The sequence below is a fragment of the Cuculus canorus genome, chromosome 2 (genome assembly GCF_017976375.1).
Source record: "Cuculus canorus isolate bCucCan1 chromosome 2, bCucCan1.pri, whole genome shotgun sequence".
NCBI classification, from domain to species: domain Eukaryota; kingdom Metazoa; phylum Chordata; class Aves; order Cuculiformes; family Cuculidae; genus Cuculus; species Cuculus canorus.
The window spans coordinates 160,922,803-160,949,493 of record NC_071402.1 but is presented as its reverse complement, the minus strand read 5'-3'; the positions used below and the strand labels follow the sequence as shown (position 1 = coordinate 160,949,493).

Genomic DNA, 26,691 nt, shown 5'->3' with positions numbered 1-26,691 from the left:
AGGACACCAAACCCATCTCATTTCAGAAGAAAAACAACAACAAGGTTGTGCAGACTTCCCAGCAGAACAGTTCCTGCTCTATATTTAACTTGATAAGGAATGCAGAAACTATGTATAAAAAAGTTAGCGTAGCTAAGAAAAGCCATTTTCAACCTCCCCTCTTCCAGCTTTAAACCATTCCCTCTCGTTCCATCCCTGCACTCCCTGAAAAGAGCCCCTCCCCGGCTTTCCTGGTGCCCACAAAGAGCTGGGATCTCAGGCTGCTTGAAGCCAAGGATCCACACTGGCTACGGGAAGAGTTCCACAAGGTCCAAGGGCAGCCAGGACGCCTTGGGAATTGCACTGGAAGATCTCTCACCTCCTACATCTGTGTGGACCTCATCAGGTTCAACCAGGCCAAGTGTCAGGTCCTGCACCTTGGTCCGGGCAATCCCCGGTTTCAATACAGGATTAGGGATGATGGGATTGAGACAGCCCTGAGGAAAAGGACTTGGGGTGCTGGGGAGGAGAAGCTCGACAGGAGCCACAACGTGCGCTCCCAGCCCAGAAACCACCCGTGTCCTGGGCTGCATCCAGAGCAGCGTGGCCAGCAGGGACGGAGGGGATTCTGCCCCTCTGCTCCTCTCCGGGGAGACCTCATCTGTGACCCTGCATGAAGGATTGTGAGCTCCAAACTTTTCCCCTCGCGATTCCCTATGAGTGGTGATTCTCCAGAGCCGTGATCTCGACCAACAGAAGCTGCTGTCGCTGCTCAAAGTCTGACATTTCATTGTTAACGGAAGAAAAGGCTGCTTTAACTCAATTAGTTTCCATAAAACCCTCGCATGCGACCATCACGACGCCTCAGCCGCCTGCGCTGCTGTTGGCGACTTCCCTGCAGGGCGAGGAGTAGGAGCCTTTGTGGTTTGGGAACAAGAGGAGCTGTGTTCCACCATCGCCATGGCAGTCGGTGACCCTGGGCTCCTGCGCCGCGGCCGCGCGGGTCAGGCCCTCATCAACCAGCACGGACAAATGCCCTTTGTGTGGTCCTGGGAGAGTGGTTGGGCCTCTTTCCGTCCATGGTTCTGGACCTTCAGTTCTGGTGTTGGGTGGTTCTTGTCCAATCTAGTGAGGATTGCTTGTAATACGATGACCTGCTCCACCTAAGCTCCTCCATATCCCTTCTTTTGGAGGAATTTATTAGAATCATAGAATAGTTTGGATTGGAAGGGACCAGAAAGCCCTTCCAGTTCCAACCCCCAGACATGGGCAGGGACACCTCCCACTGGACCAGTGTGCTCAAAGCCTCATCCAGCCTGGTCTTCAGCACCTTCAGAGGTGGGATCTGGGGGTTCTGGTTGATGGCAAAGTTAGAATCATGGAAGCGTGGAGTGGGTTGGGTTGGAAGGGACCTCAAAGCCCAACCATTTCCAACCCCATGCCATGGGCAGGGACACCTCCAACTAGATCAGGCTGCCCAAGGTCCCATCCAACCTGGCCTTCAACACCTCCTTCTTGTTGGAACTCTGAACTTTGCTTCTATGTCCTTCTCCTTTACTGATTCTCATCCAGGTGCTTCTGTGTCACTTTTACACTTAAAATTAAGTAAATGTTGGATTAAGAGAGAGAGTGTCCGCAGGGAATGTCCATCCCATAGTGAATGTGATAACAGAGCAGCATCAAATCGCTTTGTGCTTCCGTAAAGCTTCAGGGGCTCCAGGAAAGCTGGGGAGAGGCTCTGGATCAGGGCGGGCAGGGAGAGGACAAGAGGGACAGTTTGGAGCTGAAAGACGGGAGATTGAGATGAGATCTTAAGAAGAAATGTTCTGTTGTGAGGGTGGGGAGGCCCTGGAACAGGTTGCCCAGAGAAGCGGTGGCTGCCCCATCCCTGGAGGTGTTGAAGGCCACATCGGATGGGCCTTAGAGCAACCTGATCCAGTAGGAGGTGTCCCTGCCCATGGCAGGGGATGGAACTGGATGGGCTTTCAGGTTTCTTCCAACCCAAACTATTGTATGATTCTGTGACATGTGAGAAAATAAATCACAGGTGTATTTGCTCCATCAACTCGGCAGCACGAGCTGGAAACCAGATGCTGGGTTGAGTTTTGGGCCCCTCACTCCAAGAAAGACCTTGAGGGGCTGGAGCACGTTCAGAGAATGGAACAGAGCTGGGGGAGAGGGTGGAGAACAGAGGTTCTGGGAGTTTGTGAGGGACCTGGGGCTGCTTAGCCTGGAGAAGAGGAGGCTGAGGGGAGACCTCATTGCTCTCTGCAGCTCCCAGAAAGGAGATTGTGATGAGGTGGGGATTGGTCTCTTCTCCCAAGGAATAAGGAATGGGACAAGAGGAAATGGCCTCAAGTTGTGCCAGAAGAGGCTGAGATTGGATAGTGGAAAAAATTTCTTTACTGAAAGAATAGTGAATCATAGAATCATGGAATGGTTTGGGTTGGAAGGGAACTCAAAGCCCATCCAGTTCCACTGCCTGCCACGGGCAGGGCCACCTCCCACCGGATCAGGTTGCTCCAACCCCCATCCAAGGTGGCCTTCAACACCTCCAGAGAGGGAGAAACATTTCTTTACGGACAGAGTGGTGAAGCACTGGCAGAAGTAGTGGAGTCCCCATCCCTGGAGGGTTCCGAAACCATATGGCTGTGGCACATGGGGACATGGTTTAATAGGTGTGGTTGTGTTGGGCTGATGGTTGGACTGGATGAGCTTAGAGTTCTTTTCCAACCTCAGTGATTCTTTGTTTCCATGTTTTTCTCTTCGGTGCCAGGAGGTTCAGTTGAATGCTGAGATGCAAATCAGGGAGGAAACGGTAGATGGTGACTCTTCCTACTTCACGTTCCCTGTTTACAGTTCTGTTTGCGATGCGAATGTGTTTGCTTCCCTGTTGTATTTCATGGAAGCATTATGAAAGCTCCACCTTCCCTCACAAATCCCGGGGCTGCAGTGGGTTTGTCGGAATTAGCGGGGTTCGCTGAGGACATAAACACGCTGCGGGACCCGAGGAGAGGGATCAAAGGCATCACTGAAGCATCCATCGGAGATTATGCAAAACCCTAATCTGCATAGGGGAGTCTGGACCCCGGCCAAGCCCAGAACTCAATTCTCTTGCGTCACTTGACTTGCGGCTCCTGCGAGTGTGGAATTACCTCAGAGATCTGGGGCAGGAATTGATGGACGAGTGTGGGTGGTTATTTTTCCTCAAGGTTCAGATAGAATCATAAAATAGTTTGTGTTGGAAGGGACCTCAAAGCCCATCCAGTTCCACCCCCTGCCATGGGCAGGGACGCCTTCCACTGCATCAGGTTCCTCAAAGTCCCATCCAACCTGGCCGTGAACCCCTCCAGGGATGGGACAGCCACCACTGCTCTGGGCAATGTGGGCCATGTGGGCCTCCCCACCCTCATCATGAAGAATTTCTCCCTAATGTCTAATTGAAGTCTTCCCTTTCAATTTAAAGCCATTCCCCCTCGTCCTGTCACTCCAGGCCCTTGGAAAAAGTCCCTCCCCAGCTTTCCTGGAGTCCTTTTCAGTCCTGGAAATTGTTCTAAGGTCTCTCTGGAGCCTTCTCTTCTCCAGGCTGAACAACCCCAACTCCCTCAGTCTGTCCTCATAGCAGAGGTGCCTTCAGCCCTTGGATCATCCTTGGAGCCTCCTCTGGACCTGTTCTAACAGCTCCATCTCCTTCTTCTGTTGAGGATTCCAGAACTGGACTCAATCCTCCAGCTGAGGTCTCCCAGGAGAGGAGCAGAGGGGCAGAATCCCCTCCGTCCCTGCTGGCCACGCTGCTCTGGATGCAGCCCAGGACACGGGTGGTTTCTGGGCTGGGAGCGCACGTTGTGGCTCCTGTTGAGCTTCTCCTCCCCAGCACCCCAAGTCCTTCTCCTCAGGGCTGCTCTCCATCCCATCATCCCCCACCCTGTACGGAAACCATGGATTGCTCTGACCCAGGGGTAGGACGTTGCCCTTGGCCTTGTTGAACCTGATGAGGTTCACACAGCCCCACCTCTCCAGCTTTCCCAGGTCCCTCTGGATGACATCTCGTCTTTCTTGTGTAACAACTGTACCACTCAGCTTGGTGTCATCAAATATTGCGTGAAATGTCTCTTCCATGCAGTCAAACTTGATTTTGATGACCTACCCGGTTCTTTCTCTACTTGTGGTGGGGTTTGTAAACATCTGGGACTTATCAAGCCCTGAAGCAAACGTTTCTGATGGTTTTTTGGCACAGGAGGCTCGTAGGTGTCAACATCAAACTCTGAGTAGATTAAAAAGGTCTCCTATTAAAATGTTTGTTTCTTTTTCTTCTTCCCCATCTCATCTCCAGGCTGCAAAGGTGCTAAATCATGGCTGACCTGGATCACAACCTTAGTCTCGCTGATGCGCTGACAGAGCCACCTCCCGAGATTGAAGAAGAAGTGAAAAGGGACTTCATCGCCACTCTGGAAGCCGAGAAATTCGAGGATGAGGTTGGCGAAAAAGTAGATAAAACAGATTACGTTCCTCTTCTGGACGACGACGATGCGAAAGCTGGGAGCCAGGAACCAAAAAGCAAAGCCCACGCAGACGCTATCCAGGTGGAACGTAAGTGTGAGATCAAAAAGCTGCATCGCTTTGGCATCACAAAACACTTTGGCTGATTCTGGTATCACCAACGCTGCAAACCCAATCTGATTTATCAGTTGCTGGTTTGAGTCTGAATGGTTTATGCTGAAAGCAGAGGTGGAGAGAAATGACAGAATTGTAGAATCATAGAATAGTTTGGGTTGGAAGAGACCTTAAAGATCATCCAGTTCCAACCCTCCAGTTCCAGACATCTCCCACTGGCTCAGGCTGCCCAAGGCCCATCCAACGTGGCCTTCAACACCTCCAGGGATGGGGCAACCACAGCTTCCCTGGACAACCTGGCCCTCAGAGCGAAGGAATTCCTCCTTATGTCCAGTCTAACTCTGCCCCTCTCCAGTTTATCCCCATTGCCCGTCATCCCATCCTCACACGCCTTTGGGAACAGCCCCTCTCCAGCTTTCTTGGAGCCCCTTCAGGTACTGGAAGGTCACTCTAAGGTCTCTTTGGAGCCTTCTCTTCTCCAGGCTGAGCAACCCCAAATCCTTCAGCCTGGCACGGGACAGTCTGGGTCAGTGCTGAGGGCGAGTCCTGCACTTGGGACACAACCCTGTGCAGCTCCAGGCATGGGGAAGAGCGGCTGGAAAACTGCCTGGAGGAGAAGGACCTGGGGGTGTTGGTTGACATTGGCTGAACATGAGCCAGCAGTGGCCCAGGTGGCCAAGAAGGCCAACAGTGTTCTGGTTTGGATCAGAACCAGCGTGACCAGCAGGAGCAGGGAAGTGTTTCTGCCCTTGGACTCAGCACTGATGAGGCCACACCTCAAATCCAGGGTTCAGTTTTGGGTTCCTCACTCCAAGAAAGACCTTGAGAGGCTGGAGCGTGTTCGGAGAAGGGAAGGGGCTGGAGAACAAGGGTTAGGAGAGGCGGCTGAGGGCCCTGGGGCTGTTCAGCCTGGAGAAGAGGAGGCTGAGGGGAGACCTCATCGCTGTCTCCAACTGCCTGAAAGGAGGTTGTAGCGAGGTGGGTATTGGTCTCATCTCCCCAGTGACAGGTGAGAGGACAAGAGGGAATGGCCTCAAGCTGCACAGGGAAGGGTCAGATTGGACATCAAGAAAATCTTCTTTATGGAGAGAGTTCTCAAGCCATGGCAGAGGCTGCCCAGCGAGGTGGTGGAGTCCCCATCCCTAAAGGGGTTTAAGATGGGCAGATGAGGTGCTCAGGGATCTGGTTTAGTAGAGGACAGGTATTGTTGGACTTGAGGATCTCAAAGGTCTTTTCCAACCAAGAGATTCTCTCATTGTAAGGATTACAGAATGGTTTTGGTTGGAAAAGACCTTTAAGATCATTGAGTCCAACCATCAATCCAGCCCTGCTAAGGCTGCCAGCAGACCATGGCCTCAAGTACAACATCTGCTCATCCTTTAAACGTGAGGACAGGGGACAGGACAAGAGGGAATGGCCTGAAGCTCCGTCAGGGGAGGTTCAGGTTGGATATCAGGAAAAAATTCTTCACAGGAAGAGTCATTGGGTACCGGAACAGCTGCCCAGGGAGGGGGTCGAGTCGCCTTCCCTGGAGGTGTTTAAGGAATGGGTGGATGAAGTGCTGAGGGACATGGTTTAGGGAGTGTTAGGAATGGTTGGACTCCATGATCCAGTGGGTCCTTTCCAACCTGGTGAGTCTGTGATTCTGTGATTCTGTGAGTTTAATACGAGAAGGTGTCTGATTTCTCCTGTGAGACCTCTTGAATGCTTGTAGCTCTTTAAAATAGGGACAGTAAAGCTCAATATTGTTACTTTTATTGTGACTACAGCGTAAATAAGGCTTGATGAGGCGTTAGACGACCCTAACGGGGGTGTGAGGTGATGTTCTAGCGTGATGCTGTGAAGTTTTGGGCGAGGAGGGGCTCGTACATGAAGGGCAGCAGGAGTTCCCCATCTCAAGCTCCAAATACGACTGCAAATAGCTTTGTTTTCCTATGGGAGAAGAGGAGCTTTCAGGGATGAGGCTTTTCAGCCGCCACTTGTTAATTTATTTATCTTAAAAGGCACAAATGTGTTCAGACAGCGCAGGCTCCGCTCCCGACATTGCCTTTCCGCAGTCACAAGAGGTTTCATCAGACGTCTCGCCAGGCTCTTGCTCTTCCATCTGTGCTCGAGGTCTTGCTTTCTCTCCTTTCCTAAAGCCGGGAGCGACGTTAGAGAAGTTTAATGATCCAATGGGTCCCCATCATGAAACCTGGTGAGCACAGAGGGATGGAGATGAGGAGGGAGACGTGACATAAAACAGGATATAAGGAAGAAATGTTCTCCTGTGAGGGTGGTGAGGCATTGGCCAGGTTGCCCAGGGGCGTATTGGAGGCCCCATCCCTGGGAACATTCAAGGTCGGGTTGGATGAGGCTCTGAGCAACCTGATCTGTTTAAAGTTGTTGCATCTGCAGGGATTCTGGATTGCATGACCTTCATGGTCCCTTCCAACCCAAACCACTCCATGATTCTACTCCATGTGATGAGTGGTTGTGTGGTTCCCTATGGATTTGTCCTGGAATAAAGCTCCAACCGTTGGCTTTTAAACTATCGTTGAAAAGGTGTGGATTAAGAACGGCTTTTAACCTTCCTGACACCTGGTTGGACATTGTAATTCGGCAGATTCTGGGCTGATCCTCTCGTTGTGGGCTTTACATAATGCTGATGAGTCTCTTTGGGAGCGCTACGCTGTTTGCAGATCTCTTTCCTCACCGGTTCCAAGGTTTCAAGGATGCTGTGGAGCTGTAGTGACAGTTTTTGTTAGGATACTTGTGTGAATCATCGAATGATGGAATGGTTTGTGTTGGAAGGGACCTTAAAGCCCCTCCAGATCCAACCCCCTGCCATGGGCAGGGACACCTCCCACTGGATCAGGGGCTCCAAGCCCCATCCAACCATGACCTGGGCTGCATCCAGAGCAGCGTGGCCAGCAGGGACGGAGGGGATTCTGCCCCTCTGCTCCTCTCCGGGGAGACCTCAGCTGGAGGATTGGGGCCAGTTCTGGAATCCTCAACAGAAGAAGGAGATGGAGCTGTTGGAATGGGTCCAGAGGAGGCTCCAGGGATGATGCGAGGGCTGGAGCACCTCCCGTCCCAGGACAGGCTGAGAGAGTTGGGGTTGTTCGGCCTGGAGAGGAGAAGGCTCCCAGGAGACCTTCCAGCGACCTTTCAGTACCTGAAGAGGCTAAAAGAAAGCTGAGGAGGGTCTGTTCCCAGAGGTTTGTGGAGAGAGGTCGAGGGGCAATGGGGATAGACTGGAGAGGGGCAGAGTTAGACTGGACATGAGGAGGAATTTCTTCATGATGAGGGTGGTGAGGCCCTGGCCCAGGTTGCCCAGAGAAGCTGTGGCTGCCCCATCCCTGGAGATGTTGAAGGCCACGTTGGATGGGCCTTGGGCACCTGATCCAGTGGGAGGTGTCCCTGCCCATGGCATGGAGTTGGAACTGGATGATCTTTAACGTCCCTTCCAACCCAAACTGTTCTATGATCCTCCAGGCTGCACAACCCCCACTCTCTCAGCCTGTCCTCAGAGCAGAGGTGTTCCAGCCCTCAGATCATCTCTGTGGCCTCCTCTGGACCTGTTCCAACAGCTCCATCCCCTTCTTCTCTTGAGGATTCCAGAACTGGACATGATACTCCAGCTGAGGTCTCCCAGAGAGGAGCAGAGGGGCAGAATCCCCTCCGTCCCTGCTGGCCACGCTGCTCTGGATGCAGCCCAGGTCACGGGTGGTTTCTGGGTGGAGCACCCACTGCTCATGTTGAGCTTCCATCAAGCAGCACCCCAGGTTCTTCTCTGCAGGAATCATCAAATCTTACAATGGTTTGTGTTGGAAGGGTCCTTAAAGACCCCCTTTAGTGAGGGATTTTCATCCTGAAGTGCAAAGGAAAGGATGTTTAGTTGGGAGCGAATTCCAGCTGAAAGGAAAATCCTGTGCTTTAATTGCTTGCAGAAGGGTTCCTGGGAGAGCTTTTAGTTCTTGAGGACCAATATTGTTTCCGAAGTGTTTGATTGTGTTATTGAGGAGGAATTGTGGGTCTAAAGCCCATCCATTCCTGGCTGTCTGGGCCATAAATCCATAGAATCATAGAATGATTTGGGTTGGAAGGGACCTTAAAGATCGAGTTCCAACCCCCTGCATGGAGTGTTTTCTGTTCCTGCACTCACTCAATTCTCAAACTTGGGGTTGAATCTGAACTCGGTGAATGGTTTTTAAACGAGAAACAAATACGGAGCAGGAGAAGCTCTTAATTTCCTGTGGGCAGTGGCTCTGAAGTGCTTTCCAAGCACTCGTGTCACCACGAGATGGCTCTGCCGGCGCTGCTGGACAGATGGTGCCGCACAACAGAGCAGGTCATCCTCCCCGGACTGGAAACAACGCAGCTCCAGAGCCTGAAACCGGAGACCAGGCCACATCTCCGCTTCATTTCATCTCCCTCTTCACGCGGAAAAAGCCCCTTTCTTGCAGAAGGCAGAGGCTTTGCTTCTGCAAAATGAAGTTTAACGCTTGGTCTCTTAGGAAAGTGAAGATGGGGGATGTTCTACAGACCCCGGAGTTTCAGAGGGTTCAAAAAGGTCAGGAAATGATGATCAGATCCTTGCATTTTTATCTCAAATGGAGAAATAAACACCTTCTCCTTCTCTCTCCATCCTCAGTCCTGCCCCAAAGCTCTTAAAAGCTTCTGGTTGGTATAAAACTCGATTATTGCAATGGGCGCTCCCAGCCCAGAAACCAACCGTGTCCTGGGCTGCATCCAGAGCAGTGGAACCGGCACGGAGGTGGGAATTCTGTCCCTCTGCTCCTCTCTGGAGAGACCTCCCCTGGACCCCTGGGTCCAGTTCTGGAGTCCTGAGTACAACGAGGACAGGAATCTGTTGGAGCGAGTCCTGTGGAGACCATGGAGATGATGCGAGGGCTGGAGCACCTCTGCTCTGAGGACAGGCTGAGAGAGTTGGGGTTTTCAGCCTGGAGAAGAGAAGGCTGTGGGACCTCAGAGCAGCTTCCACTGCTGGAAGGGGCTCCAGGAAAGCTGGGGAGGGGCTCTGGATCAGGAATAGGATGAGGGGAATGGTTTGAAGCTGAAAGAGGGGAAATTGAGATGAGATCTTAGGAGGAAATGTTCTCCGGTGAGGGTGGTGAGGCCCTGGAACAGGCTGCCCCATTCCTGGAGGTGTTGAAGGCCACGTTGGATGGGCCTTGGGCATTCTGATCCAGTGGGAGGTGTCCCTGCCCATGGCAGGGGGTGGGACTGGATGATCTTTAAGGTCCCTTCCAACCCCAACTACTCTATGATTCTATGATCAACCATGTGAAGAGTTTCCCATCCTCAACGTGGCCTCCCCACCGTCATCTTCCTCCATGCCCTCTGGTTTCCGTTGCCTCTTACGGCGCAGGTGGCAGCTCTGATGGTGAATACGAGCTCGGCTACGGTTCCGCTTCCACCCGTTGAAGATGAGGGCGTTGTGTTGGCTCTGTCCGTTCGCTCGAGATTATCGGTTTAGCGAATGTTGCCTTAAATTTGTTGATGTAAAAACAATCCTTTGATCCATCGGCCAGATGCAAATGCGATCTTGTGATTCCAACGCGGATTAGGGACTTATAACATCTTGACATGGTTTGGGGTTTATGCAGTTTAGAAGATGAAGGGTGGAGGCCTGGCCCTGGGATGAGCTCTGGGGGCTTCCGTGCTTGCGCTTTCGCTCGCTACGTTAGGTGGGGTTTGAACCAAAGGGAGTTCAATTTGACCTCCAGAGATGGAAAAACAAGAAGTCCTGGTGTGGGGTGGAGTTGTTTGGTTTGACCTGATTTTCTGGAAGCTTCTTGTGTAGACTTCTTTCATGGAATGGTTTGGATTGGAAGGAACCTCAAAGCCCGTCCAGTTCCACCCCCGGTGATGGGCAGGGACACCTCCAACCGGGTCAGGGCCTCCAAGCCCCATCCAGCCTGGCCTTGATCTCCTCCAGGGATGGGATCTGGGGGTTATGGTTGACAGCAAGTTAGTCTCATAAAACCATGGTTTGGTTTATGTTGGGAAGGACCTTAAAGCTCATCCATCCGAGCCGTGGGCAGGGACACCTCCCACTGGATCAGGTTGCTCAAAGCATTTCATCCTATCACTTGTTGCCCGAGAGAAGAGACCAACAAAGATTTCTCCTTGCCTGAGCTATCGGTGGCTTTGGTGACCCGGTGTGGTTTTCCCATTTACTGGTGCAGATGGTTCTGCTGTCACGGTGAACACCAGACCCTGTAGAGCCTGGCAGCAGGAGGAGCTGCTGTTTGCAACCGCGACAAAACAGGTCCAGGGACTCCTCTGGTATTTTCAGCTCCTCGAGGACGACGTAGGTGTGTGTTTTTCTCTAAGCTGTCTGGCAAGTTCATCTTGAGTTTTCAGAAAACACCAGGATGAGCCACTGAAGGAACTGCAACGACTTCCCTCTTTGCTCTCCTGGGGGTTGGATGAAGCCTCAAAGTGCTGTGTCTGAAGCACAGTGACCTGGACAAGCTGGAGAACTTGGTTGTGTGAACCTCATGAGGTTCAACCAGGCCAAGGGCAAGGTCCTACCCCTGGGTCAGGGCAACCCCAGGCTGAGTGGAGAATGGATTGGAAGCAGCCCTGAGAAGGACTTGGGCTGTTGGGGGATGAGAAGACCAATGGGAGCCGGCAAAGTGTGCTTCCAGCCCAGAAAGCCACCAGTGTCCTGGGCTGCATCCAAAGCAACGTGGCCAGCAGGGCAAGGGAGAGGATTCTGCCCCTCTGCTCTGCTCTGGTGAGACCCCACCCGGAGTCTTGGATCCAGTTCTGGAATCCCCAACATTAAGAAAGAGTTGGAACTGTTGGAGCAGGTCCAGAGGAGGCCATGGAGATGATGCAAGGGTTGGAGCACCTCTGCTGTGAGGACAGGCTGAGAGAGTTGGGGTTGTTCAGCCTGGAGAAGAGAAGGCTCTGAGGAGACCATAGAGCAGCTTCCAGTACTGAAAGGGGCTCCAGGAAAGCTGGAGAGGGGCTCTGGATCAGGGAGTGCAGGGACAGGATGAGGGGAATGGTTTGAAGCTGAAAGAGGGGAGATTGAGATGAGATCTTAGGGAGAAGACAGATCTCCACCTGGTTTTGGGATGAGCGATCCCCACTCTCGGCTCCTGGCTGTTCTGCCCGGTTTTCACCCTCCTCGCCGTGCGACTGTCTTTGTCAGTTGGACTATGAGGGTGTTATGGGAGATGTGTTAAGGTCAATGGCCTCAACTGCTCGTGCCTGACATCCACCAAGCCCATGAGCTTGGCCAAGCGTTGGTTGCTTTCAGAAGACTCAGTCTTAGAGTGGTTTCTTGAAAGCTCGGTTTGAAGTGATGGTGTGAGTATCGTACAATTATAGAATGGCTCAGTTGGGAAAGACCTTTGAGACCACTGAGTCCAATCGTGCCTGTCCACTGCTAAACCAGTTCCCTGAGTACCTCATCTGCCCGGCTTTGAAACCCCTCCAGGGATGGGGACTCCACCACCTCCCTGGGCATCCTCTGCCGGAGCCGGAGAACCCTTTCTGTGAGGAATTTCTCCCTAAAATCCAATCTAACCCTCCCCTGGTGCAACTTGAGGCCATTTCCTCCTGTCCTATCCCTCGTTCCTTGGGAGGAGAGCCCAGCACCCACCTCCCCACAACCTCCTTTCCAGGAGCTGCAGAGGGCGATGCGATCTCCCCTCAGCCTCCTCTTCTCCAGGATAAACAGCCCCAGGTTCCTCAGCCGCTCCTGAGGAGAACCCTTGTTCTCCAACCCCTTCCTCAGCTCCGTTCCCTTCTCCGGACGTTCTCCAGCTCCTCAAGGTGTTTCTTGGAGCGAGGGGCCAAAACTGACCCAGGATTCAAGGTGTGACCTCACCAGCGCTGAGCACATGGGGACAATGCCTTCCCTGCTCCTGTGGCCACACCATTTCTGATAGAGACCAAGATGCTGCTGACCTTCTTGGCCACCTGGGCCACTGCTGGCTCCTGTTCCACTCCTGTTAACCAACCCCCCCCAGGTCCTTCTCCTCCAGGCCGCTTTGCAGCCCCCCTTCCCCAAACCTGGAGCTGCACAGGGTTGTCATGACCCAAGTGCAAGACTCAGCGCTTGGCCTTCTTGAACCTCATCCTGTAGATGAAGAAGCTTCCAGTTGTTGTTTTGAGTCTCCTTTGTGGGGCTGGATTTCCTGTGACCGAAAAGCTCTTCCTTATGGATTTTACGTCGCGTTGACTTGGTGCCACTTGGTACCTTAACTTCTGAGGGAAAACCCACTCTTTTTTGTGTTTAAGAACATTCCGGCATGGTCCTTACTGCAGTTTTAACTCTTCCTTTGATTTCTTGCAGATACTCCGGCTGGAGGGCCAACAGTTGTCGAAAACGGTGACCACGGGATAGAAGACCATCGCACAGGTAGGTGTTTGCTGTCTGACAGACACACATCGCCTTCTTTCTTGGTTATTGGACTGGTAGAACCTCACAGTGACCCGATGCATCTTCTTTTTGCGTTGTAATTCTCCGTGGAGGGTTGGGTTTGGGTTTTTTGATGAATTTGAAGCCAAGTAGATCTTCTGTCTCTTCTTCTGAAGACGTTGTATGCTTTATCCGTGGTCAGTTGGGAAGGGAATGTTCAGGGCACCGATACCAAAAGGGCTTTGCAGTGAGTCCATGATCTTGGTAGTTGAACTAACCGGTGGGGATGACTTCTCCTGTTTCCCCGAGGCTGGCAGGGCTGTCTCTTCGGAGCACACCAGCCTTTGATGCCGTTTTTCATTCCCACCTGCTGCTGGAATGAAGCTGCTCTGTTTATCCTGCAACCTCTCTCCCACCCCAAACCACCCTTCCATAAATATGTCCTCATGCTCTCGTTGGCAACGTCAACGAAGACACTGATGTCTCCTGACCCTCTTTCACACAGCAGTGGAGCAGTTTGGTCTGCAGGAAGCTCTTCCTGGCTTAAGTAGACCAATATTCCAGACTTGAGAGTCTGGAAAACAATGGATCTTTCCAGTCAACGTCATGATCGCTGACGTTTGCCGTCTTTTAGCAGTTGGGTTTGATGATCACCACTGGTTCCCTCTTGGGACAATTCCAGACTAGAAATTGGGTTTCCTACCAAATCCCAGTGGAGATGTTTAGGCTGAGCAGCACCAAACTTGGTGGCTGTGAGCATGACCTGGGGGGTTGTTTCCCTGAATGGTGAGAAGGTTGTGGACTTTGGGAAACCGGATTGTGACACCTTTGTGTCCTTGAGGACACATTTAAAAGCTGATAAAGCCATCCCGGCATCAGTAGGAGCCATTTATTTGGTCTCCCTTTCCAGCATCTCCAGCTTCTCTTTGACAGCTCCGCTCTGCGATGGTTGGGATGTTCCCATCCCTGCTGGTCCAGAGGTGCTGCCCCGGGATAAAATCCAGGAGATCATGGAATGGCTTTGTTGGAAAAGACCTTTGAGAACATCGGGTCCAACCGTCCCTGTCCACTACCAAACCAGATCTCTGAGCAATGATGATCTCTGAGGAACCTGTGGGAGAGAGGGATGGATTAAACACTTCTTTGCTCGAATCTCGTTGCTGTGAGCAAGCGTTCGGGTTCTTAATGAGGATGGGAACATGAAAATTCATCTTCGTCCATAATTTCCCATTGTAAATCTGGTCCAAAGGAAGCATCTTCACTTAACTCATTAGAAAACTGAAATTAAGAGCAATTCTGAACCTCCCAAAGGACCGGGAACCTTCCCACCTTCTGAATTGTGTTTTAAACCCCTTCTTGTTGTTTACTTAATGCCGGAGGTTTAACTCTTCGCCCCCTAAACGCTCACAGCTTTGATCAAAGACGCTTTGATGTGCCTGAAGCATCTTCATTTATTAATACGCTCTATCTTTAGGGGGTAGGGTTGGGTTGTTCTCCTTGTAGAGGGCTGTCTAACGTGACATCAAAGTGACAGAAGCAGCGTGATAGAGGCTGGAGGCGCAGCCATCGCGTTAATTAGGCTTTTCAGAGTGACGGTAGATGTAAACGACACAACTGTTTGATGGTCTCTTTCCCCCTGCCCCCTTCCCTCTGGAATACTTGAAACAGCCATGCGTGCGAGTCGGAAAGAAAGGCAGGAATGCTGATTTTTCCATGCGTGCGAGTCAGAAAGAAAAGCAGGAATGCTGATTTTCCATCAGATAGTGGAGTTTTTTGGGAGCTCCAGAGCAGCTGCTGCTCTACAGGGACACAGAGAGGCTGTTCCAGCCCCGGTGAGGACTTGAGCGGTGCCTGCCCGAAGCCACCTTCCCTTTCTCCCCGGCTTCTTCGTTTCAGTTGGTTCTGTTCCCTAATTTGTCTCTTTTTAAAGCCAAAATGATTCTTCTGGATGCGTAGAGGTGGGAAATGGAGCAGCTGAGAGAGGACTGAGGCAGGTGATGCTCAGGGAAAGCAGGTTTGGACTGCAAAAGGCAGATTGAAGAGCTACAAAGAGAACTTTCAAGTGTTTGAATTGGATTCTGGGACAGACAGTGAGGAAAGTGCTGCGGGAAGATAAAGCTGAGCTACTGGAAAACACGAATCATAGGATAGTTTGGGTTGGAAGGGACCTTAAAGAGCATCCAGTTCCAACCTCCCTGCGATGGGCAGGGACACCTCCCACTGGCTCAGGCTGTCCAAGGCCCATCCAACGTGGCCTTCAACCCCTCCAGGGATGGGGCAGACACAGCTTCTCTGGGCAACCTGGGCCAGGGCCTCACCACACTCACATGGAAGAAATTCCTCCTTATGTCCAATCTAACTCTGCCCTTCTCCAGTTTATCCCCATTGTCCCTCGTCCCATCCCCACACGCCTTTGGGAACAGCCCCTCTCCAGCTTTCTTGGAGCCACTTCAGGTACTGGAAGGTCGCTGGAAGGTCTCCTTGGAGCCTTCTCTCTCCAGGCTGAACAACCCCAACTCTCTCAGCCTGTCCTCGGATGGGAGGTTCTCCAGCCCTCGCAGCATCCTTGGAGCCTCCTCTGGACCCGTTCCAACAGCTCCATCTCCTTCTTCTGGTGAGGATTCCAGAACTGGCCCCAATCCTCCAGCTGAGGTCTCCCCGGAGAGGAGCAGAGGGGCAGAATCCCCTCCGTCCCTGCTGGCCACGCTGCTCTGGATGCAGCCCAAGACACAGTTGGTTTCTGGGCTGGGAGCGCACGTTGTGGCTCCTGTCGAGCTTCTCCTCCCCAGCGCCCCAAGTCCTTCTCCTCAGGGCTTCTCTCAATCCCATCATCCCTCAGCCAGTATGGAAAACAGGGATTGCCCCAACCCAGGGGTAGGACATTGCCCTTGGCTTTGTTGACCTTCATGAGGTTCTCCCAGCCCCACTTCTCCAGCCTGTCCAGGTCCCTCTGGATGACATCCCATCCTTCCACTGTGGCAACTGCCCCACTCAGCTTGGTGTCCTCTCCAATCTTGCTGAGAGTGCCCTCGATCTCGCTGTCGATATCATTGATGAAGATATTAAACAGCTCCGGTCCCAGTACGGACCCCTGAGGGACACCACTTGTCACGGATCTCCATCTGGACTTTGAGCCATTGACCACTACTCTTAGAATATGACCATCCAACCAGTTTCTTATCCACTGTACCATCAACCCATCAAATCCAGCATCCCAAGTCCTTCTCTGCAGGGCAGCTCTCATTTCCCTGGACAACTTGTGCCAAGGCCTCAGCACCCTCATCGTGATGGAATTCCTCCTTATGTCCAGTCTGACTCTGCCCCTTTCCAAATTATCCCCATTGCCCCTCGTCCTATCACTCCCAGACTTTGGGAACAGTCCCTCCCCAGATGTCTTCTCTCTCTGGTTTGGATCCCAGAAAGCACCACCACGTGGGTTCTCTCACCTATCAAATAAATCTGAGTGATGATTTGTTCGTGTTTTATTACTCACAGCGTTATCTCCAGACATCTGGGGAGCTTGGAATCGGTCAGGACTGATCTCTCAGCGCTGCTTTGGCCGCCGGGGCTGCTTCCCAACCGGATGCTGCTCTCCCAATGCCATTAATGCAGTCGATGGCATAAATCCCAAACTAAACTAACTCAGGGCAAAGCTCTATCTAAACCATCGTGTTATCTTTATTAGAACAGCGATGTCTTTAACCCGTTGAGGTGTTTAGGTCAGTATTTTGCAATGGAAAGGAAAATGGGAATAGCTGGCTCGATGCTGGCCGTTTATTTGCACCCATGAAGCTGAGAATCATAGAATCATAGAATCATAGAATCAGAGAATCAGAGAATCAGAGAATAGTTTGGGTTGGAAGGGACCTTAAAGATCATCCAATTCCAACCGCTGCAATGGGCAGGGACACCTCCCACTGGATCAGTTGCCCAAGGCCCATCCAACGTGGCCTTCAACACCTCCAGGGATGGGGCAGCCACAGCTTCTCTGGGCAACCTGGGCCAGGGCCTCACCACCCTCATTGGGAAGAAATTCCTCCTTATGTCCAGTCTAACTCTGCCCCTCTCCAGTTTATCCCTATTACCCCTCGTCCGATCCCCACACGCCTTTGGGAACAGCCCCTCTCCAGCTTTCTTGGAGCCCTTTCAGGTCACTCTAAGGTGTCCTCGGAGCCTTCTCTTCTCCAGGCTGAACAACCCCAACTCCTCAGCCTGTCCTCGGATGGGAGGTGCTCCAGCCCTCGCATCATCCTTGGAGCCTCCTCTGAACCTGTTCCGCTTCTTCAGTCATTCCAGGCTTTCCAGGATCTCACCACCCTCATGGAGAAGAAATTCTTCTTTATGTCTAATCTAACTCTGCCCCTCTCCAGTTTATCCCCATCGCCCCTCGTCCCATCCCCATACGCCTTTGGGAACAGCCCCTCCTCAGCTTTCTTGGAGCCCCTTCAGGTACTGGAAGGTCACTCTAAGGTCTCTTCGGAGCCTTCTCTTCTCCAGGCTGAACAACCCCAACTCTCTCAACCTGTCCTCGGATGGGAGGTGCTCCAGCCCTCACATCCTCCCTGGAGCCTCCTCTGGACCCATTCCAACAGCTCCATCTCCTCCTTCTGTTGAGGATTCCAGAACTGGCCCCAATCCTCCAGCTGAGGTCTCCCCAGAGAGGAGCAGAGGAGCAGAATCCCCTCCCTCCCTGCTGGCCACGCTGCTCTGGATGCAGCCCAGGACACAGTTGGCTTTCTTGGCCTCTGCACCGTTTGTTTTCCCCGCGAGGGAGAGCCCGGCAGTTCCTCTTGGCAGCGTGTGGTGACAGCTCGTTTGCTCCGGGAGGGTTTGTGTTGGGAATTCGAGAGCTACAGACGGGGAGACTGAACCTCGCTCTTAATTCAGTTCTTCCTTATAAGGTTGAAAGGAGAGCGGCCGGTGCCACGCTGGGAGGGAAGCTCTGCACATCTGGTGCTGCTCGAGTGAGCCGGGGAGGGTGTGGGGAGGCTGGAACTGGCTTAAAAACTCTGCTGGCACGCAGGTACGGAGCCGGAGAGCCGCGTGTTGACCCTCGGGCTGCAAAGCTGCTCGGGAAAGCTCTACACAGCAGGGCTAACCCATCAAATCGAGGCAGAGTTCTTGAACCGTGCAACGTTTGCAACTCCTTATTGCAGGATATTTGCCTAGAGCGCCGTGGAATTGTGGATTTGAAAAAGACAACCACCCAGGCTGATGTTGTAGTTTAATCCAGATAATTCTTCTTCCAAGATCCTGGTTGTTATCTTGCTGGAAGATGAGAAATTACCCCTATGTGGACTTCTCTCCATCAGCCTGTGGGTGGCTTTGTCCTCAACCCTTTCACGCTGGGCTTTGAGCAGCGTCCCGAGTCGCTGCTTTTTACAGCCCTTTGTCTCTAATCGTGCTTTATCACAGCTACTCGTGCATGTGGCGCTGTCGCTCCGTAACGTCGCTACCGATAGACGTTCAGACCCTTCCAAAAGCCAAATTCCGTGTCTCTAACCTGGCTTTGGGCAAATCTCCTGGCTGCACTAAATGAAACGTTGCTTGTTATGCGGTGGTGCTACCTGAATGTTGATGTTTACTAATGACTTGCGCTTTCTTGCCCCTCTCCCCATCCCGTTTCCCTCTCCTCCTTCTTTCCCTCTCTTCTATTTTCTCCTCCTAGAAGCCTAGACTGTCTCCTAACACTGGGGCTGCCACTGATCCAAGACCAGTGTCCTTTTCTACCTGCCATTACACTTCTAATCTTCAGCATTTTGCAGAGCTCTTGCTTTCCGTCCTCGGATTTTACGCGTAGAAGAAACCAAAGGGTGGCTGCGCTGCCGGCCGATCAGCCCTCCTCCTCCTCCCTCTCTGCTCTGCAGTGCTTGTTGAAACCTTCCTTGCCTTGTGTAAGCACAAACGTACGTCGTGGTGGTCAGCCGCGCTATTTCAGCTCTCCCACCGTGTTTAAATCACAACCACAGCTCCATTTCTTTTTGAGTTCAACCACTTTTCGATTTAATTTCGCTCCTTTTTCATGGATGCTTGGTTAAAAGAAGGTTTGAGATTTAAGTTGTGCTTCCATAATGGATGGGTCCACCATGACTGCAGCTCCTTTCCCTTCTCCCCACACTAGTGCTGTGTTTTGCCTGCCTTGATCCTTGCTGCTTCGAAACCTTCTCATGGGGTTTTATCGCTAATAACGTTGTCGCCTCCAAACCAGCTTCTTGCAAGCGTGTGGACTTGAGAAATGGATGAGGAGAACCCGTGGTTACTGAGGTACAAGCAGGTCCTCTCTGCTTTGTGAGGGATGGATTGTGGGGTTCAAGAGCTCACCATCAATGGAGAGCATCAAGGAAAAGGGTGGACCCCAAATTCCTGGCTCCCTCAGCTACTTTGCTCTCCTTTCCTCCTTTCCAGCCTTGGAAAGGAAGAAAGGAAATTGCCTTTCTTTATCCTCCCAACTTTGGCTTCGCTTTGCCTACTTGACTGAGACGTTCCCTGCCAGGAAAAGGAATCCATCCCTTCCAAACCAGAGCGAAACGAAAGATCTACAAAGGCCACGAAGGTGACCCAAGGGGTGGAGCACCTCTGCTCTGAGGACGGGCTGAGAGAGTTGGGGTTGGTCAACCTGGAGAAGAGAAGGCTCCAAGGAGACCTTAGAGCAGCTTTCAGGACTGAAAGGGGCTCCAGGAAAGCTGGGGAAGGACTTTTTCCGAGAGCCTGGAGTGACAGGATGAGGGGGTACGGCTTTAAATTGGAAGGGAGAAGATTTAGATTGGACACTAGGAAGAAGTTCTTCATGGTGAAGGTGGGGAGGCCCTGGCACAGGTTGCCCAGAGCAGTGGTGGCTGCCCCATCCCTGGAAGTTTGATGAGCCTTGAGGAACCTGATCCAGTGGGAGGTGTCCCTGCCCATGGCAGGGGGTGGACCTGGATGGACTTTGAGGTCCCTTCCAACCCAAACCATTCCTTGATTCTCGGTTGCTGTCAACCAGAATCCCTGAATCCCATCCCTGGAGGTGTTCCAGGCCAGGTTGGCCGGGACTTTGAACAACCTGATCCAGTGGGAGGTGTCCCTGCCCATGGCAGGGCGTGGACCTGGATGGGCTTTGAGGTCCCTTCCAACCCAAACCATTCCAGGATTCTGTGATCCATGACTAAACTGTTAGACCTATACTGCAATCATGACATTTTCCAACCACGGGGCCTGGTTGAACCTCAGACAGAGCTACAAGAGGACAGCAAAGTCTCTGCAAGTCAGTACAGACTCAGTACTGCTCACAGAATCATAGAATCATTAGGTTGGAAAAGACCTTTGAGATCATCAACTCCAACCGTGCCTGTCTACTGGTAAACCAGATCGCTGAGCACTTCTACTCAGCTTTTAAACCCCTCCAGGGATGAAGACTCTCCCCGTCCCTGGGCAGCCTCTACCAGGACCCGAGAACCCTTTCTGTGAAGGAATTTTTCCTGCTGTCCAATCGAAACTTCTCCTGATGCAACTTCAGGCCATTCCATCCCATCCTATCACCTCTCACTTGGGAGAAGAGACCAACTCCCACCTCACCACAACCTCCTCTCAGGTAGTTTTAGAGAGCGATGAGGTCTCCCCTCAGCCTCCTCCTCAGCGTGGTCAACTCATGCTGTCCTGGAAGACTATTGCACCTTGAATCAACACCACTGCTAATGCCACCAGGTGGCTTCCTCTGAAGGTCCCTTTTCCCACACTGTCTCAGCCAATCTTGATTTTAGCTCTTCTCATCTGAGCCTTCACATGCTCCCCACCCAGGGTGACCTCAGGAAGCTCTGGAGCTTTTGTGCAATCACCCTGTTCAGCCATGCGCATCAAAGCTCAAGGCTTTTGTTCTCTAATGTGGTGGCCCTTTATTGGTTTCTCCACCTTTCAACGCCTCGTTAGCAGCTGACTGACATCCTTGTGGTGACAGTTTCTGAACAACCAACCTTGTTGGCTCCTCCAAGTTAGGGAAAACCCCCAGTTGCCTACAGACACTCAGTTGGCCAAAACTGGGCTCTTCCCTTGCTGGGTCACCGTGCTGACCTGGCAGAGCCACCACGTAGTTGCTTCTGACCAGGAGCTGTTGAGACCAGATCTTGACCAAAGCACAAAGAGAAGAGTTTCCCCATGGACAAGCGGTGATGGGAGTTGGCCTCAGGACAGGTTGATGAGGATAGAATCCTAGAACGGTTTGGGTTGGAAGGAACCTCAAAGCCCATCCAGTCCCACCCCCTGCCATGGGCAGGGACATCTCCCACTGCATCAGGTTGCTCCAAGCCCCATCCAACTTGGCTTTGAACACCTCCAGGGATGGGGCAGCCACAGCTTCTCTGGGCAACCTGGGCCAGTGCCTCACCACCCTCATCATGAAGAATTTCTTCCCAGTATCCAGTCCGCGGCTGTCGTAGGTTGCCCTCTGGCTTCCTGGGTTCACTGGAAGGGATGCCATGTGGTTGTAGCCTCCACCCTTGAGAAACCACCAAAGTCTCCTCAGGGTGGTCAGTTGGGTCTTTGGGTCCTCCAGGACCATTCACTCCCTCTGTACCTCACACCTCGGCTCTGCTGCTCATTCCTGCTGGAAGGTGAGATGGGAGCAGAGGCAGGTGATGCAAAGGGAGATGTTTGGTCCTTCTCGTTCTCCGCAAGTGTTTTCCTCTTTGGGCTTTGTTGCCGTAAGAGGAGGTTGTTGTGCTCTTGGCTTTAGTTTTCAAAGGCTTCTTTGCAGCCTTTTGTTTTAGTGTGGTTGAGTTTGGAGTAAGACAGCATCACAGCTACTTCATTTGAACTTGGTTCCACAAGTCTTCTTCACCTTTTGCCTTAAGCGAGCTCAGTGATTTCTGTCGTCATGAGGGAGGGACTTCAGACTGAGTAGCAGACATCAAGAACTCATCCCACCACGCTGTCACCCTTTATGTTTTCCCCCCATATTTTGATCCTTGTTTATTTTTAATGCTGTGAACTTTGAGTGTGGACGTGAGGAGAGCTGATTGCGTCTGTGTTCCTGGTGGTTCTGCCTCATGGGACTCATACCAAGAGCTTCAGTTGGGCTTTTCTTCAGAGATGGTGGTGGAACACACCTGTCTGGGTGGTGGATGCTTTGTTAGGGGGAGGTGGAACTTGTTTGGGACTGTCACTCCCAGACGATGTCCATGTGTCTCACTACAAATGCAGTGAATGAATGCGCTGGAGTGCGTGTGTCCTTCTCTTTATATGTTCAGAAAGCCAAAGTCGCTGCCAAACATGTTCCTCTGTTGAAATTCCATGTTATCCATGCTCTTCTCCCACCTTTGGAGATGACACAATATCTTTGCAGAACATACAAGAACTTCCTTGTGCTTATGAGCTTCTCTGTTATCACTTCTGACTTTTCTTACCGATCCCGATGCTTTGTATCACGTCAAGCTGTGTATTCACTACAATAAACCAACCTAATAAACATCTCCAACCAAACCGACCTCTCGATAGTTGTGCTGTGCTGAGAGTCTTCCTGGTTGTGCTCCTTGTTCATAGTTGAAAGCTCAATCTGCTCGATAAACCACGCTGGTCGGGTTCCAAAAGAGGTAAATGGATTCAACGAGAATTCCTGTTTGAAAACACGGCCTTAAAAGAGGTGGTTTTGTTAATGCATTAAAATGTGAATTCATAGAGTCGTGTGGTTGCAAAAGACCTCGGAGGTGGTCAAGTCCAACCATACCTGTCCAGTACTAAACCAGAGCTGGGGAGGGGCTCTTCCTCAGGGAGGGCAAGGGTAGGACAAGGGGGATGGTTTGAAGCTGAAAGAGGGGAGATGGAGATGAGATCTTAGGAAGAAATGTTCTCTTGTGAGGCTGAGGTGGCCATGGCCCAGGGAGGAATGGGGGGGACACCACTGCTGACTGGTCTCCACTTGGTTTTTGGATGAGTGATCCCCACTCTCGGCTCCTGGCTGTTCTGCTCGGTCTCCACCCACCTCGCCGTGCGGCTGTCTTTGTCAGTTGGACTATGAGGATGTTGTGGGAGATGTGTTAAGGTCCACAGCATCAACTGTGCTAAGGTCAATGGCCTCAACTGCTCGTGCCTCACATCCACCAAGCCCATGAGCTTGGCCAAGCGTTGGTTGCTTTCAGAAGACTCAGTCTTAGAGTGGTTTCTTGAAAGCTCGGTTTGAAGTGATGGTGTGAGTATCGTACAATTATAGAATGGCTCAGTTGGGAAAGACCTTTGAGACCATTGAGTCCAATCGTGCCTGTCCACTGCTAAACCAGTTCCCTGAGCACCTCATCTGCCCGGCTTTGAAACCCCTCCAGTGATGGGGACTCCACCTCGTCCCTGGGCAGCTTCTGCTGGGGCCGGAGAACCCTTTATGTGAGGAATTTCTCCCTAAAATCCAATCTAACCCTCCCCCGGTGCAACTTGAGGCCATTTCCTCCTGTCCTATCCCTCGTTCCTTGGGAGAAGAGCCCAGCACCCACCTCTCCACAACCTCCTTTCCAGGAGCTGCAGAGGGCAATGAGGTCTCCCTTCAGCCTCCTCTTCTCCAGACTGAACACCCCCAGGGCCCTCAGCTGCTCCTCACAACCCTTGTTCTCCAGCCCCTTCCTCAGCTCCGTTCCCTTCTCTGGACGTTCTCCAGCCCCTCAAGGACTTTCTTGGAGTGAGGGGCCCAAAACTGACCCCAGGATTCAAGGTGTGGCCTCACCAGTGCTGAGCACATGGGGACGATCCCTTCCCTGCTTCTGTGGCCACCTCAGGGCTAGTCCAAACCAGGATGCTTGGTGGCCTTCTTGGCCACCTGGGCCACCGCTGAACTATTTGAATGAGCCCCACGGCTTTGTTGTTGTTCAGGGGGAGCAGAAACGGAAAGAAGGAAAATATCTTCCCACGGCACTCAAGAAATAAAGAGCGAACAGGGGATGGGTGGGGTGGATGCTCCTTTCCATGATGGACTTCAAGGAACTTAAAATCAACGTGTCTGAAGTAGCTGGAAAATAGTGTGTGGTGGTGATGGTGGTGCAGCTCCTCCGGCTTAGGAGGTCTGCAAAGGTCCTGCGCTGGGGTAGGGACAATCCCAAGCACAAACACAGAATGGGTGGAGAACGGATTGGGAGAACCCTGAGAAGGAGGACTTGGGGTGCTGGGGATGAGAAGCTCCACATGAGCCGGCAATGGGTGCTCCCGGCCCAGAAACCAACCGTGTCCTGGGCTCCATCCAAAGAAGTGGGACCAGCAGGGAGGGAGGGGATTCTGATCCTTTGCTCTGCTCTGGTGAGACCCCACCTCGAGTCTTGGATCCAGTTCTGGAGTCCTCAGCAGAGGAAGGACATGAATCTATTGGAGCAAGTGCAGATTAGGCCAAGGAGCTGATCCAAGGGCTGGAGCATCTCCCATCCGAGGACAGGCTGAGAGAATTGGCGTTGTTCAGCCTGGAGAAGAGACAGCTCCAAGGAGACCTTAGAGCAGTTTCCAGGACTGAAAGGAGCTCCAGGAAAGCTGGGGAGGGGCTCTGGATCAGGGAGTACAGGGATAAGATGAGGGGAAGGGTTTGAAGCTGAAAGAGGGGAGATTGAGATGAGATATTAGGAAGAAACTTTCTCCTACGAGGGTGGAGAGGCCCTGGAACAGGTTGCCCAGAGTAGTGGTGGCTGCCCCATCCCTGGAGGTGTTCAAGGCCAGGTTGGATGGGGCTTGGAGCCCCTGATCCAGTGGGAGGTGTCCCTGCCCATCACAGGGGGTGGAACTGGATGGGCTTTGAGGTCCTTTCCAACCCAAACCATTCTATGAATGTGTGAGGACTCTCGGCATCAATACGGCTGTGGGATTTGCACGGTACAACGTTTCCGTGCGTGATGTTTTCATCAGGAGGTTCAGCTGCTCCGTGCCTGAGGCTCAGTTTTTGGATTCTGACCACTTTTGCTGTTGAAGAAGCTGTGAGAGCACAAAATGAAGAAAGAAACCCAAACATAAACCATCTCCCCAACACAAAAACTCCACAAACCCTACAGAAACCCTAAAAATGTCATTCTCGCTGATTCACACTTGAATAGAATCACAGAATGGGTTTTGTTGGAAGGGACCTCAAAGCCCATCCAGTTCCAAACCCTGCCATGGGCAGGGACACCTCCCGCTGGATCAGGTTGCTCAAAGCCTCCTCCAACCTGGCCTGGAACACCTCCAGAGATGAGATCTGGGGGTTCTGGTTGGTCGCAAGTTAGAATCATGGAACCATGGAATGGTTTGGGTTGGAAGGGACCTCAAAGCCCCTCCAGTTCCAACCCCCTGCCATGGGCAGGGACACCTCCCACTGGATCACATTGCTCAAAGCCTCCTCCAGTCTGGCCTTGAACACCTCCAGGGATGGGAGCTGGGGGTTCTGGGACAGCAGGTTAGAATCATGGAATGGTTTTGGTTGGAAGACACCTCAAAGCCCATCCAGTTCCATCTCCCTGCCATGGGCAGAGACACCTCCCACTGGACCAGGTTGCTCCAAGCCCCATCCAACCCGTTGCTATGGGACACTTAGAGGTGGGCTTTTCTAATTAAAGCTGATTTTACCTCCCTTCGTGTTTCCTGTTTGGTGCAGGTTTGTGTTTAGAATGGATTTTATACTCTTTGGACTTCTGGGGTTTGGGCTTTTCAGACGGGGTTTGCATCCAACCACGTTCACTGAAGGAGACCTCGTGGGTTTTGTTGGTACAGTCTATAAAAAGCAGCAAAGTTGAATAATTTAGAGGATCACTCGGCTCTTCCGCTGGGCATGACTAAGAGCTTTTGTGTGTCTGAGCTGTTGGGGGTGGTTATTTTTAGGCTGAGATGGATGGAGGGCTCTCGCTGAAGCTCATCAGGCAGCAGTGGGGGCAGAGGCTGAAGACGCAATGCTCCCAGCGACGATCCCGGCTGGGAGGTGGTGGCAGTGCCGGAGCTGTGCTGCTTCAGAGAACATGGGATGGTTTGGCTTGGAAGGGACCACAAAGCCCATCCAGTTCTACCCCCTGCCATGGGCAGGGACACCTCCCGCTGGATCAGGGTGATCCAAGCCCCATCCAACCTGGCCTTCAACACCTCCAGGGGTGGGATCTGGGGGTTCTAGTTGATGGCAAGTGAGAATCATGGAGCCATGGAATGATTTCAGTTGGAAGGGACCTCAAAGCCCATCCAGATCCACCCCCTACCATGGACCTACTGGATCAGGTTGTTCCAAGCCCCATCCAACGTGGCCTTCAACACCTCCAGGGATGGGGCAGCCACCAGTTCTCTGGGCAACCTGGGCTGGAGTCTCCCCTACCTCACAGGAGAACATTTCTTCCTAAGATCTCATCTCCCCTCTTGCATCTTCAAACCATTCCCCCTCATCCTTTCCCTGCCCTCCCTGATCAGGAGCCCCTCCCCAGCTTTCCTGGAGCCCCTTTCAGTTCTGGAAGCTGCTCTAAGTTCTCTCCAGAGACTTCTCCAGGCTTCCCTTCACCTCATGAGTCTGGAAGAGGAAGGTTTGTGCCCTTGTGTTGCTCTTAGGGAGCTGATACTCTTCCAGCTGAAGACCCTTAGAGCTTCCTACGGCTGGCAAAGATGTTGGGTGGCCATTGGCATCATCTCAACTCATGAGGCACTTACGAAAAGAATCTTCCCAGGTGTCGAAGCTCTTCTAAACACCAGGAACTCGAGACATTGGGGTAAATAAATCTTTGTTTAACCCAGAACTTCACTCAGAAAGACTGCGCTGAAGAGCCCCTTCC

The 26,691-nt window shown here is 52.2% G+C and overlaps 1 protein-coding gene across 18 annotated transcripts in view; it reads left to right on the top strand.

Annotated features, from left to right (window-relative positions):
- The window catches only part of MAP4 (microtubule associated protein 4), a 177,952-nt gene that overhangs the window by 55,328 nt on the left and 95,933 nt on the right, over positions 1–26,691 (top strand). For 17 of the 18 annotated variants that reach the window (XM_054058621.1, XM_054058614.1, XM_054058619.1 and 14 more), the window contains 2 exons: positions 4,313–4,569; positions 12,914–12,979. In XM_054058621.1, the coding sequence (XP_053914596.1) occupies positions 4,332–4,569; positions 12,914–12,979 (304 nt within the window). In that variant the 5' untranslated portion in view covers positions 4,313–4,331. Of the gene's footprint in view, positions 1–4,312; positions 4,570–12,913; positions 12,980–18,647; positions 21,472–26,691 lie in introns of those variants that run through there. The other variant, XM_054058627.1, reaches the window with a different exon arrangement.